Raw genomic sequence first — 15000 nt, forward strand, 5'->3', positions numbered from 1 at the left:
GACTGCCCTAGGCAGACCTTAACTGCCCTTTATTACCACTGATAGCCCTTGGAAGCCCTAAACTACCCTAGGCAGACCATACCTGACCTTCACTACCCTTGACAACTGTAGATTACCATACGAAACTCTAGGTAGCCCTTGAAAGACCTTAACTGCCCTTCACCACCCTTGACCGAACTTGACTGCTTTAGACAACCATAGACAGCCCTTTACTGCCCTTAAAAGCCCTTGACCACCTCCGAGAGCCCTTAGACTCATTTGATAAAGCAAGACGGACCTTGACTGACCTTGACTGCCTTTCCCTGCAATTGCTTGATGGGTTTCAGAGGGCCATAAAGAAAGCCTGTAAATGTGGGTCTCACATTCAATTCAGATTCATTTTGTATTACTTTAAACTGATTTTAATGTTTATTATGCTGCATTTATTAGCATAAATTACAATACATTTTTATTATTGGATTTTATACTCAATAATTCACACTGAGAATAAATACCATTGAAAAATCTATTTGTATAATTCCTAATCCACAAATACTGGTGGCATTAAATGGGTTGCTTAAGGGGCTCTACCTGGGTCTTATAGTTATTATAGTTTCCTTATTTTATATTAATTCTTTTATTTTGTCAAAAGTATTTGAATTAATTTAACAGTAATTAATGATTTTTTTTTATTTTTTTAAATCAGAGTCAGATTTTGACTTCAAGAAAGAAGGATATATTTGCACTCAGAGTTCCTTTGGCAGCTCAAAACAGCTCTCAAAGACACACAGAGCACCTAAAGGCAGCTCTAGAGAGCTCTAGGCAGTGCTAAGCAGCTTATATACAGCGGTATCACCATAGGCAGCCCTTTGTTATTGTTGTTTTTTTGTTTGTTTGTTTTTTACTGCTGCCCAGTAACACAGACCCTAAGGTCATATACGAACCCCTCTATCTAGCCATGTTAGCTGTTTATTAGTACCAGATTGTGAGTGACTTCCTGGGTGTTTGTACTAAAAGCTAATTATTGTATTGAAATCAAGAACCAAGGCATAGGAATTGTGCAGTTGTAGTGAATATCAAAATGTCTGTAATTACTTGCAACACTCGGTCTGGACAAAAAATACCCCAAATGTGATAAAAATCCTCAGTAGACCAAACGTATCAGGCTAACTGACACGTTAGCTAGACTAATATTAGGTGACCTTATCTCCAGTTTAAAATAATTATGGACACATCCAATGTTACCCAAAGTAAATCCATAGTCCAAAGTTTTCCGGGAAGACTTTCAATAGATTTTAAATTTTCTGACTAGCACATTAGTGAAACTGGGTACTGATGATGGCTGAGGAGGATATCAGAGGTTCTGTCAGTGTTCCAATGAATTCCAATTATATTTATGATCACACTCTTGATGTCACCCAAATGAGGATGGGTTCCCCTTTTGAGTCTGGTTACTCTCAAGGTTTCATTCTCATAAAATCTAAGGGAGTTTTTCCTTGCCACAGTCCTGGCTGCTCATCAGGGAAAAATACATATAATTCACCTTAACTGTTGATTTCTGTAAAGCTGCTTTGAGACAATGTCTGTTGTGAAAAGCGCTATAGAAATAAACTTGACCTGACTTCAATGATATTCATTGGGGTTAAAGTCAGGTCGAGATCTTCCACTCTAAGCCATGTAAAGCATATCTTCATGGAGCTGGCTTCATGTAAAGAAAACAGAAAAAAATAAGACTAATTACTAACTCTTTAATTTGATGTTATTTGACATTTATAAAGGGCTGGATCACTTTTGATTCGTTGTCTGCTACTTGTAAAGCTCTTTAAGAGTAACAGGCTTTTGAATCGTCGAGCTCTTCGGGTGTGGACCAGTGAAGGCGAGCCCAGAAGAACTTAAGTCTCGACACAGTAATAAAAAGAAATCCGCTTCGTCGTCGGTAATCCGTGTGGGAGACAGATGCGCCGCGAATAAAAGATGAATGCGACGCGTGATGCAGAAGCACCTGCTCCTCTTCACTGGGACCGGGCTGGAGTGCGGCTTGCGCTCGAGCGCCACTCCTGCGCACAAAAGTCAGAATTAAGCGCGCTCCGTTAAAATGCCACCTCTCATTATCAGCGCCGGTTTCTATTTATAACCCGGTCCGCGCGGCGGGGAGGAGGGGGAAGTGTGTGTGTGTGTGTGTGTGTGTGTGTGTGTGTGTGTGTGTGTGTGTGTGTGTGTGTGTGTGTGTAGGGGGGGGGGGGGGGGGGGGGTAGGGTTGTGTGGTCTTCCTCGGGTTATTTCTGTCCGTTTTATCTCCGTGTCTCAAAAGGATAAACTTGATTTGCCGAATTTTTGAATCTCAATTTATGATGACATTTTTTTGTGACGGGTTAATGTGAAGGGATGTTTATAGCTGTAGCACATGCAGCTGTCAAAAAACCGTGGTGTGCGCGAGCGCGCGTGTGCGCGTGGCGGTTTTTTGGATCGGCAGACGGCCACGCGTCTCAAGCCGGAGAACGCGCACGCGCAGAGTGCGCTGAGCGCGCGGCCGACACGTAGCCTTGGCAACATAGAGAGCGGGGAGTCCCGGTAACGCGCCGTCAGTACTTACCTCGTTCATAGAGCCCGAGCACGCAGCACGCGCTCCGCGGCGCCCTGGTTCTCTCAACAACACCGCACCCCCACCCCCACCACCCCCCGGAAGACCGGCTCGACAAGGGGCGGGAGCGCGCGAGGAAGAGAGCGGAGGCGGGCTACTGGCGGGTTCGCGTGCGCTGCCGGCGGTCTCGTTATTTATAAAAAAAAAAATTTCCACGGCGCGCGGCAGACGGCGGGTCGCCGGCTTGTGTGCGGGCAGCAGCGCGGCGCGTGCGGCGCGTCTGAGCCGAGCTTCACGCTCGCGGCTGCGTCTCAGGGGTGGTGGGGGGGCTAGAGAGAGGCTTTTGCGGGACGGGTCCGTGCGGGCGCCTGGACTCACCCACGCGCGCTTATCCAGTGAGGCGGGAGGGTCGGATGAATGGCCCCGCAATGGAGGAAGTGCCGGTTTCTCGAGTCCACGCGCGGCGCAGGAAGAGGCGCCTGGCCAAGACGCCGTTTGCGCGCATCCCTTGCGAGGAGGAGTTCGACTGCAAGGAGCTCGAGAGCCTCTTCCAGAAGTACAATCTGAAACTCGAGCAGACTGCGACGCTGAAAGCGCTGGCTGTGCTTATTCTCGCCGCGTCCGCCCTCGCGCTGGTCGAGCTGCTGTCCGCGGGCTCGCGCTTCACCGTCTCCAAGGGCTCGCACCCGGTGCACTGCGTCATCTTCACCTCGCTCTTCATCGTCACCAACGTCAAGTACCTGCAGGTGACGCAGCTGCAGCAGATCGCCCGGCTCGCGCTGCTCTTCAGCTTCACGTTCGCGCTGCTTTGCTGCCCGTTCCCGCTCGCCCCCGGGCCTGGCGCGCAGCAGGGCGCGCACGGCGCACGGGGAGCCGACGCAGCGGGCGCCGCACCCGAGCAAGGTGTGTGGCAGCTCATGCTTGTCACGTTCGTCGCCTACTCCTTGCTCCCGGTGCGGACCCTCTTGGCCGTAGTGTTCGGTGTGCTGGTCGCCGCGTCGCACTTGATCGTGACGGTCACGTCTCTAACTGCCCTCAGACCGCGCGTCTGGAGTCCGGTAAGGCATTCCGTGGTTCGTGCACGTTCCGGTAGGTGTTCGGAAGTCACTAAACTGCACGTATTGGGGTTGCTCCGTGGAGAATCGCGTGCAGTCCACGTTGCGTAAACCCTGGTGCTGTTTACACCGCGAGTCCGCGCTGCACGTGCTTAATGACAAACGCAGGCGCCAGGTGAGAACCTGCAAAAGTGTCCAATAACATCAGTACACACAGCAGCGTGGAAACAGTACAAATTACGAAATGGTGCACGGTTATGACTGAGGATTATTCAGATAGCTGAGATTTCTCCCCAGTATTTCAACCACGCAAAGCATTTCTCATATTCATGCTGCACTATCTATCCACTTTATGAACACCAGCACATTCATTCATTTATCTTATCAGTCAATCATGTGGCAGCAGGGCAATATATAAAAATGCAAATATACTGTAGGTCAGGTAATGTTTACATCCAACACCAGAATGAGGAACACATGTAATGTTTTTGACCATTACATTGTTTGTTGATGGCAAAAAGGTTAGACTGAATATTGGAGTATTCAGTCTACAACAAGCATAGAGATCCAATTACCTCGTCAATATGAGAGTTTAATCATTAGTAGACTGTAGGTTGATTATTCATGTTGACAGAAAGGATACTGGAACTTAAATGATCAGATGTGGTGAGCACCTAAAAAAGCACAAGATATGTATGGAAGCTGGCAGCAGACAGGTTCCAACAGCAGGCAGCTACACCAGGTTCCATTCCTGTCAGCCATGAATATGAGCCACAGTTTCACAATAAATGAACAGTTGGAGATTCCACTGACACAGCCACAATACTTTTATTAATAATAAGATACTTTAATAAACAAGAATCTCTATATACCCTTCTTAACTAACATAATACTGTACATGAATTCATTCATACATTTATTAGTAATTGTGTGTGGTCATATCACACATGTATTATAATAGTCAATTTACTTGGAACCAACAAGTTTACTTATTAAGTGAAGTATAATAGGTTTTATATTGTAGAAAATACTTTTATTGGTGTGGAATTGATGTACACATTTCGAATCCAATTACGTTAATAAAATGTAATTAATTAATACTCTTAATTAAAACTCTTAATTGCAGAATTTGTACTTCATTTGGCCATTATTTTTGTATTTTAGTTCTTTATAAATGTTGCATTAACACAGTTAGTTTTTTCTATATATAAATCTTTTTGCTCTTGTATATTCAACGCTTAGAAAAAGCAATCCATGCTCAGGATCGAACCCATGATACCGGGTTACCAACATTACTGCAGCAACAGCTTAACGACATACCTGGTTTAATTAAACTAATCTAATCCTAGTCAGTGCCAGCATTCTTGTGAGATTTGATAATTTTACTAGATAGACCTGTGGAGTACATTTTGAAATGAAATCATGTTTTAGGAAATATTTACAAAAAAATATAATCTATCTATCTATCTATCTATCTATCTATCTATCTATCTATCTATCTATCTATCTATCTATCTATCTATCTATCTATCTATCTATCTATCTATCTATCTATCTATATTGCCTATGTGCATCTATTTTTGTCACTTAAGTCTTAGATTTATCTATTACATCTACTATAAAATAAAATATAGACAAAAAAAAAAAAATAAATAACAGAGGCTTGTACATATAGGAGTGATATTAAGCAATAGCAATCTGAATGAATCTTTGTTTCTTCCCCCTATTATGATATTAAATGAGAGCATCAGCTGAAGCTCTTGACCTTTCGTCTGCATGATTTTATGCATTGCGCTGTTGCCAGGTCATTGGCTGATTGTGTACTTACATAAATAAACAGCTGTACAGGTGTTCGTATTGAGAACAGAAAGTTGAGAGACATTTGTAGTCTCTGAATCAGAATAACATTTCTATTATTACATTACCACAATTACATTACAATACATTTTAGTCACAATAATTGAGTGTAATAGTAAAACAATAACCGTCTACAAAATTAGAAGCAATAAGTGTAAGTACAACACTGTGCATTTTGATATATTCATTAAACAGATATGCATTTTTAGCTTTTAGGTTGGCACTGAGATATTTGTGTTGTGTATTTGTGTTTGTGTGTAAATATAGTCACTGTATCAACAAGACCATAGGTCTTAATATTTAAAGCCACTCCCCTGTTTCTGCAGTATATTTGGTTGCTAGCTTATGTAAACTTAAGTCAGTGGTATAACCTTTATTTTTAACCCAAAATTTAATGCCAGGCCATGAATCTCACATCTCATCTCAACTCTGGCTCCTACAGGTGAATTCTGTGGGTATCAGGAAAGTTTCATAAGCTCTCAGCTCTGTATGTCACACTCCTTAACTATTAAAGAATGTAGTCTCAGGGACAAATGTAACATATTAATCATCGTTCCTATTTTTACTTAGAAAATACTCTACATTTTATGGGTATATTACAGTTCTAACCTATAAATCAAGCATTTTAATGATCTAATGCGTAACAACCAGCAATGTACAGATGTAAAACACTCAAAAGATATAGATATAATATAATTTTGTCACCATCAATGAAGTATTTTAGTTGTTTTAATTGATAGATTGTTTTGAGAAATGTTTGGACACCGCAATTTTATTCAACATATATTGCTACAAGTTACAGAATGTGCACAAGATGTATTCGTAATCACCTACTGTAAATATCTCTTTTTTGGGGCATTTCAGTGCTGGCACAATGTTACAAAAATAAAATAATAAAATCACAGAATACAAAAAAGTTGGGGGTTAACTAAATTAAAAGAGGCAAGGGCTTTCTATTTAAATAAGCGAAGCTTTAATAGGCTAAACATTAACAAGTATTAAAGAAAAACATTGTTGGTTTGTATGCAAGTAGAAATTCAATTTCTACTTAGAATTAGGTAATTATATAGGAAATATGCTGTAATGTGATATGTAAGGGATATATTGGAAACCATTAAAAACTGATTCTTCTTCTTCGTCTTCCGGCTGCTCCCTTTAGGGGTTGCCATCATCCGTCTCCATACAACTCTGTCCTCTACATCTGCATCTTTCAAACCAACTCCTTGCATTTCCCCTTCAGGAACTCGAGCTGCGTCAAGAACGATTTTGTGTCCACGCTTTATATCATGCGTGTAATCAGTCCAATAAAAAGTGCAGCATCACCAGGAAGGTGACGTCATGACCAGGAAGCTATAAAAGCACATGATGTAAAACCGGTGCCAGCTTCTGTTTGTTCATGAAGCGCTTTATGTGTTTGTCCTTGGTAAGTGGCGAATGTCTGAAAAAACAAAAATAAAAAGCAGGCGCTAAGAGTAAACACTCTTTCCGGCTATGTGTTCCTCCTTGCCCCCGCTATATTATGGGGGGCATACACACAACCTTTGTGTTGCTAGCATGAAAGCGGAGCAGCTAGGACGGTTCTAGAGGGAGCCGATTGCACTCGCATGTCTTTGCAAACGCTCCACTTTTAGAGGACACTCTTTGAGGAGGGTGATCCCGCTCCTCGTGGTTCTGGCCCCGCTCTTGCTGTGGCGAAGCTCGATATAGATTGGCTGGCCAATCAGCAGAAAGTTCGCCTGTCCAGTATGCTTGATGAGCGCTTTCTGCAACCCGGGGTCACGCTGGGGTCTCCAGGTCTTGGGCTAAACTGTATTCTGCCTGCCTCTTCAGTCCTAGAGTCTCCCTATACTTTTGTATAGTTGGACTAAAAGAGTGTGGTTATGGAACAATGCCCCGGGTTGAAGAGACGCTGGCTCCCCGGGTGCCGCGCCGTCCTTAAATACCCGGCTGCTTACCAAGATCCTTCGAACTACCTTGGCACTGGTGGACAAGGCCTAGGCCTAGGTGTTGCAGGCCTATCAGGCTGACCTGCTGCGAGAGTTAGACGTGGGGGACATCTCGGGCGGCCAAGAAATCTGGGAGCTCCATCGTGCAATGGATTTAGCTCTTAGGGCTAAAAAGAGACTGTTGGGGCCCTTGGCCGGTCCATGGTTGCCCTTGTGTCTACAAAAAGGCACCTATGGCTCACCCTGTCAGATCTTTCTTACAGACATAGGGCTGTCTTGTTGGACGCCCCCTCGTGCAGACTGGCCTGTTCGGTGATGCCATAAATACAGTGGTTGATAGATTTCAGAAGGCCAAGAAATAGTCGCCGGTGTTCCAGCGGTTCTCCCATGCTGCTTGACGGGCACATCCCCAACCCCAACCCCAACCCAGCACCTCTGGGCACCAAGAGGTCCAGAGACAGAGTGTTGCCACTCGTACTCCCCCTGTTAGGGATCCTGTGTGACACTCTGGGACAAAGCCCCAAAAGGTGAGGATTTGAGGACCATCGTCTTGAAAAGAAGGGAATAGGCCAAAAAGTCTTGACACGGACATTTGGTGGATTCCGCCGGGAAGAAGCATTGTGAACCTCATTATACGGTACCCTAAAGCAAGTGCCCACCTCAAACTCTGCCCAGTACTGTAGCGGGTTCCACTTGGCTCAGGACCCGTGAATTCTCCCGAAAAGGCAATCCATTCCGCACAATCAAGGTCACGTGGCTAGCCCTATGTGCCTTGGATCTGTGGAAAGATCCCAGGTTGCTGTCTCAGGACCCTGTGCTAGCTGTCCTTCAAGCTCTGAAGCATTACCTTCCGGACCTCAGAGGCTGCCATGTGTTGGTCCGTTTGTACAACGATCTCGCCTCCTCTGAGGCCCGGGGAATGGCATCTTTACCCGGATGGTACGATCTAGAGTGCCTGCATGGGACTCGGCCATTGTCTTGGAAGCTTTGCTGGAGCCTCTTACCGAGGTGCCTTTGAGGTTCCTCAGAGTCAAGACTGTGTTCCTTTTGGCCATCTTCTCCATTATTGGACACTCGTTCCCAAAACGTTGTTGACACAGCTCGAGTTCCTGAAGGGGAATGTCTGCAGGTCACATATGTAACTATAGTTACCAGAGTGAACAGGATGCTGCATCTCCATGCCACACCGTGCAGCGCTTCCTACCCTTATCAGAATCTATTGCAAGTTTCACTCCATGTGCTTTTATAGCTTCCTGGTCATGATGTCACCCCGCCGGTGACGCCGCACTTTCCATTGGACTGATTACACACGTGATTTAAAGCATGGACAACGCGGAAGCATTCCCAAAGCGTTGTTGATGCAGTGTCTCGTACATATGTAACCTGGAGACGGTCTTCCCCCACCACATCCATAAACCTCTGCTTTGGTTTTCCTCTTTACCTCCTTTCTGGCGGCTCCATCATCAGCATTCTCCTACCGATATACCACGTGTCCAAACCATCTCAATCATGCCCCTCAAACCTTGTCTCCAAAATGACCAACATATGCTGTCCCTCTAATAAACTAATTTCTAATCCTGTCCATCCTCATTACTCCCAATGAAAATCTTAAACCGTTTAAAAATAATATATACATAAAATACAAAAATTTTAAATGTAATAATGTAGAATTCTCTAATACTTTAAATATTGCATTAAATCAGATTACACATATCAGCTGTATGCAAGATTTTATTTGTAATATTTATAATATGCCATGAAAAATTTTATTTCTGTTCATGAAACGTGTGTAACTCTATTCTACTTAAACCAGCATGCACTCAGGCAAGGCCAGCACAAGCTATAGGCAGAGGGGCCTCCATAACTGTAACAAGCCTAAACATTAGTTCACCAATTAAGACAGGCAGCGTAAGACAAGGCTCTTTATTGATTTTATATAAATAACTGCCACTCACCTGAAGTGAAACCAGTTAATATCATCGGTTTAAATTGAGTTCCCACCTTCAGAATGCATTTTGGTGGCACCAAAACAAATGCATCCCTTGGAGGTTGCTAACGAGAAGCTAAACAGACTCGCAAAAAAAACTTAGCTTGTGATGCAAGCTACAGTATGTATCATGTATTTTTGATTATAAAGTATTACTAAAATAAATGGAGCCTTATTTTGTTGAATCGTGTCAATTTTATTTAAAGATGGATTATTATTTGCAGCCGGTTTATTTTCAATTTAAAACAGCGTGAGTGCCATGGTGAATTAAAAATATTTGTGAATAAAAACATCAATCGCAGATGCTACATTTTACCCCTATTTTACAGTACAGGGTAGGCAAAAATGTTAATTATTCCAAATAGTGGGGAGGTGTCTTACTGTAAAAACATTACTGAGCAAGAAAGTCCTGGGTGATTTAGTCATTGTCTCTATGTGAGTTATTTGAAATTAAATTATAATCTTAAACCTACTAAAGACATTTTAACATAAAGAGTTGAAAACATTATCAAAGCAAATATTATAATGTAACATAGTTAATGATATGTCATGGCCAAGGTAGAAGAAAAGAAGCTGGTTCACATGACTTTACATACCTTTCTTCTTTTGTTTCTTATTTCTATTTTAGTGCTTACCTTAGTTAAAGATTAATTAATATACACATTTAAGTTAATATATGAAAGTACTGATAGCATGCTTTGTATAAAGATTACATTTCTTCCAACTGCTTTATATTTATTCTGAACGGTGAAAGGAAGGAGGCCAGGGGGTCTCCATAATATACGTTTTGCCTAGGGCTTCCACATGTCTACAACCGGCCCTGCACTCATTTAAAGTGAACTTGAAAGTCACCTTTTTGACTCTTTGTTATATGTCAATAGGATTCCGCCTAATCAATAGATAGTTCAATAACTAATGCAATTAAAGACACCTTTTAATTTGACCAGTTCGTCCACTTACTGAGCACTTGTGATAATGAATGTCTTCAGTTTTTAGAGCTTTCTGCTCTTCCAGGCCATGGCCAAAGGCCTTATGACCTTTTTCAGATAGTCTTCCAATTAAATTGGAACAGCATAATAGTTAAATGGTTAATGGTTGTTTAAGTGATATTTTGGAATTTATTTTAATAAAAACACAGGCAGAAAATGTAAAAGTTGTATATAATATCTTCAGTGAATTAAATAATGTATTTAAATCAGTACCATATGTTTTTCAAATTCCTATAGAAGCCTGCACGATATTGTAAGACATTTTATTTAGCTAAAAATAACAGCTTTAATGATATCTTAAAACTTATCTGTAAAGATGTTCAGAAGGGCTGACAGGAGACATTATTTTGATATGTTGACATAATTTCCATTAAATAAGGAAGTCATGGGTTGACATATTGAGTAGCTCTTTACTCTTTTTAAATAACCAATAGTGTTTATTTGACACCACATCTCAAGCTAAGCAACTTTGCCAAGGTGATTTGTACCAACAGGACAATTTATAAATTGAGTGCATTTGATTAGACAGAAAATCTGATCAAAAGCTGAAGTGCAGAATGATGTCATTAAAATTGTTGTATTGTTAGTAGAGACTAAGACTTAATTTAAATGAATATACACTTTACTTTATTTTTCCTTTCCTTTTACTTTAACTAGGAAACCCAAACCTGTTCCAGTACAACAATGCTCCTGTGCACAAAGTGAGCTTCTGAAAGATATGGTTTACAAGGGTTGGAGTGGAAGATCTTAAGTGGCTTGCTATAGACCTCTGATTTCAACCCTACTGAACAGCGTTGGGATGAAGACTTTATTAATACTCTTGTGGATAAATGAGCACAAATGTCAAAAAACACTATCCAAAATCTAGTGGAACATCTTGCCAGAAAAGTGGAGGTTATTATAACTGCAAATGAGGATTAAATGCTTAATATGATGACATTTTGATGTTACCTACTACATAAAGTTATTTAAATTACAGCTTTTACAGAACTGATACTAATTGTGTTATTTGACATATTTCGCTCTACTACAAGCAAAACACTATAGCAAGTTTAAAACAGGGACTGTCAGTGTATTGCTAAATATGTATTCTTTAATGCCATCCGTTTACTTTTAATAACAAATGTTTGAATTGCATTAGTATTTAAACAATCATATAGTCACTTTTTGTATTCAGTCATATTTTACAAGTTTACAAGCATATATTTTACAAGTGAGTAAACAAATTGTAAATATTAAGTTGTAAAACACTAAAGTTTAAATTAAGTTATAAGTATCTATAAATAATATAATTATTGGGCATATACGTTTATATCATGATATGTTTTATAGTTCAGTTTGATACCTATGTGGAGTTATATTTCATTCTCTTCCTGTGTCCATATCAGAGGTGGGAAGTAACTTTTACAAATACTTTTAGATTTTTCTGGTATCAGTACTTTACTCCACTATTTATTTTTTAGACAACTTTTTACTTTTACTCATTACATTTTTACACAAATATCTGTACTTTCTACTTCTTACATTTTCAAAACAGACTCGTTACTTTAGTTTTAATCCATTGATTTGGTGAAATATTTTTTTTTTATTTTCACTGCGCGCCGATTTCAGCCGAACAACCGATTTCCTGTTACTGCGTGTCTTTTTAAATCCAAGAATCAGCAGGCAGAAGGCAGTGAGAAGTTTAGGGTTAATGTGGATAAGACAGAGGGAGTCAGTGATGGAAACATGACTGAGATCAGACACATTCCTGATCATCATTATCTTTTCTCTGCTTGTGTTCTATATGTGGATCTTCAGCCTGAACACATTCATTAGGTAACAACATATATACACACACACACACACACACACACACACACACACACACACACACACACACACACACACACACACACATATATACACACACACACACACACACACACACACACACACACACACACACACACACACACACACACATGTATGTATGTATATGTATATTTGGCTGTCAAAATTAAAATTATTGTAAACGGCACTAAATTGTATTAACGCGCATCAATTCACCGCGCATTTCTGTTTCACCATTTTTATAAAAAATTTAAATACATAAATAAATATCTAAATGAAAAAGAGGCGAAATTAAAACCTTTGGCAAAAAATACATTTATCCATGACGTCCTTTCTTTACTTAGATATAAAATAAATAAATAAATCAGACACATTCCTGATCATCATTATCTTTTCTCTGCTTGTGTTCTATATGTGGATCTTCAGCCTGCACACATGCATTAGGTAACAACATATATATATATATATATATACACACACACACACACACACACACACACACACACACACACACACACACACACACACACACATATATACACACACACACACACACACACACACACACACACACACACACACACACACACACACATGTATGTATGTATATGTATATTTGGCTGTCAAAATTAAAATTATTGTAAACGGCACTAAATTGTATTAACGCGCATCAATTCACCGCGCATTTCTGTTTCACCATTTTTATAAAAAATTTAAATACATAAATAAATAACTAAATAAAAAAGAGGCGAAATTAAAACCTTTGGCAAAAAATTCATTTATCCACGACGTCCTTTCTTTACTTAGATAAAAAAATAAATAAATAAACTCCAGATAAAAATATTTTTAATCAGTAAACTTCTGTTTTATTTATGCGTCAAGTCTCAAATCAAACACCAAATCCGCCATGATTTACACAATTAACCCTCTAGGTGGAGTTTTGTGGGGTTTTTCTCATAATGGCAACACAAACTTAAATTACTGTCTTTATTGATCGTACAGATAAAAACAATACATCATTCAAATCTGTAAAATGTCTATAATTTTCTATATATAAGCTTCCTGACTTGACTTGAAGCGGTGCAGTTTCTCCGGTATCACCTCATTAACTGTCCGTGTGGAAACATAGCAAAGGCTCTTAATGATGTCCACCCATCTCTGCACTGATATAACCTTTATTTTTAATAACTGTACATATGCTTACATGAATATCACATGCTGTAAATATGATACATGTTTAACACCTCCAAGCTGCCAGTTTTGGGCACCTGAGCATGCCTTTAACTCACTACTGCTAATTTAGTAAATGAGATCATTAAGAGTCGCTCGGGATAAACACTTCCAACAGGAAGTGGCTATATCTCGCTATCTTTGTCTCTCTATTTTCTCTATCTAATTGTCTCTGTGTCTCTTTTAGTAAATGTCTCTGTCTCACTGTATATGCCTCTCTCTTGCTGTCTCTCTATTTGTTTCTCACTTTTTCTAAAGCTGTGTCTGTGTCTCTTTGTCTTTGTCTCTGTCTTTCCTGCTTATTTACATGTCTAACAAAGTTTTGAGTTTTGAAGTAGTGCCATTAGCGATCTATGATGAAAGACTTCCTTGATTCGATCTTACCTCTAGTTTCATATTGAACATTATAAGAAGTTTTAAAAAACAGAACAATGAAAGATCATTAAAATTGTTTGCTGGTAAATCATGGTATATCAGTGGTGCAGGTGTTGGAGATGTGGTTCTTGTACCTGAGTCACTTCTCATAGACTTCCGGTTACTGAGAGAATGTACAGAAAGGAGTTTTGACCCTCTACCATCATGATCTAAGAGAAAACAGGGGTTCTTCTAACCATAGAAAAGCCAAGTGTCCAATAAGCAAAGGCTTGTTTGCCTCTCCTGGTTGGTGTAATGGTCAGTGAAGTGGTCACTGCTATCTGACTCACCTGGTTCGATTCCTACCTCTTAGTTTTCCTTTAAATTGTTTAAAAAGTTTTTAAAAAGAACCAAAAAAGGTCCTAAAAATCAGGTTCTTGTAGGAGATCCTGTGGCTCAATTGGAAGAGCTTTGCCTCTGGTTTGAGAGGTTGCTGGTTCAAACCCCGGCCAGGGCTCAAAGTTAAGAGTGTGGAAGGTTCCTGTGGCCGTAGTAAGGAAGGTGTCAGAAATGGCTGCGTGGAAGGTTGCATGTGGACGGTTTCGGAGGGTGTATCCTGAAGCAGGGGGGTAATATCCGGGCATCTGCCCCCCCAGTGTCTGAGATGCTGAAAGCAGGGGGTTATGAAGCAAAAACGTCCAAAAAAGTATCGACTTAGTTTTGCATATATAGGGAAAAATTCTGCCAAAAACCTATCACCCTTACTTTTTCTGAGGCTGTGAAGCAGCAGGTCTTCACAGCCTTTGTTCACAGTCAACCACTCTATTGCCCACCACACACTACACAGCTTACCCAGTGTGGGGACAAGCCAGATTTGAACCAGCAACCTCTGAGCTCAGAGGCAAGGCTTTTACCACAAAGCCATCAAGTCCCACATCTCACCTTCTTTTTTTGGGGGGTTTATCCTTTGTTTCATGCTTCAAAGCAAGAAATTTAGACCAGACAGAAACACAGAAAGCAGGATTCGAACCCTGAACCCCACCAACAGCGAAATACCACTCTTAACCCACTGAACCATCAGGAAGGACCAACTGCGATGATTGTTTAGAGCAGGTCTATCTTTTCTTTCAAACCATCAACACAAGAATATAATGCTAAAGACGGACATAGGAAGCAAACCCATATCGTG

General features: G+C 40.6%; 1 protein-coding gene across 2 annotated transcripts in view; it reads left to right on the forward strand.

Annotated features, from left to right (window-relative positions):
• Window positions 1-15000, forward strand: part of adcy1a (adenylate cyclase 1a) — a 54764-nt gene that overhangs the window by 100 nt on the left and 39664 nt on the right. The window contains exons 1-2 of one of the 2 annotated variants that reach the window (XM_083563289.1): window positions 1-2173; window positions 2235-3618. The exon at window positions 1-2173 is cut by the window's left edge and continues 100 nt beyond it. In XM_083563289.1, coding sequence (XP_083419415.1) covers window positions 2974-3618 — 645 coding nt within the window. In that variant the 5' untranslated portion in view covers window positions 1-2173; window positions 2235-2973. Of the gene's footprint in view, window positions 2174-2234; window positions 3619-3642; window positions 3791-15000 lie in introns of those variants that run through there. The other variant, XM_083563290.1, reaches the window with a different exon arrangement.

The sequence above is a fragment of the Silurus aristotelis genome, assembly GCF_946808225.1.
Source record: "Silurus aristotelis genome assembly, chromosome: 15".
In the NCBI taxonomy this organism is placed as follows: Eukaryota; Metazoa; Chordata; class Actinopteri; order Siluriformes; family Siluridae; genus Silurus; species Silurus aristotelis.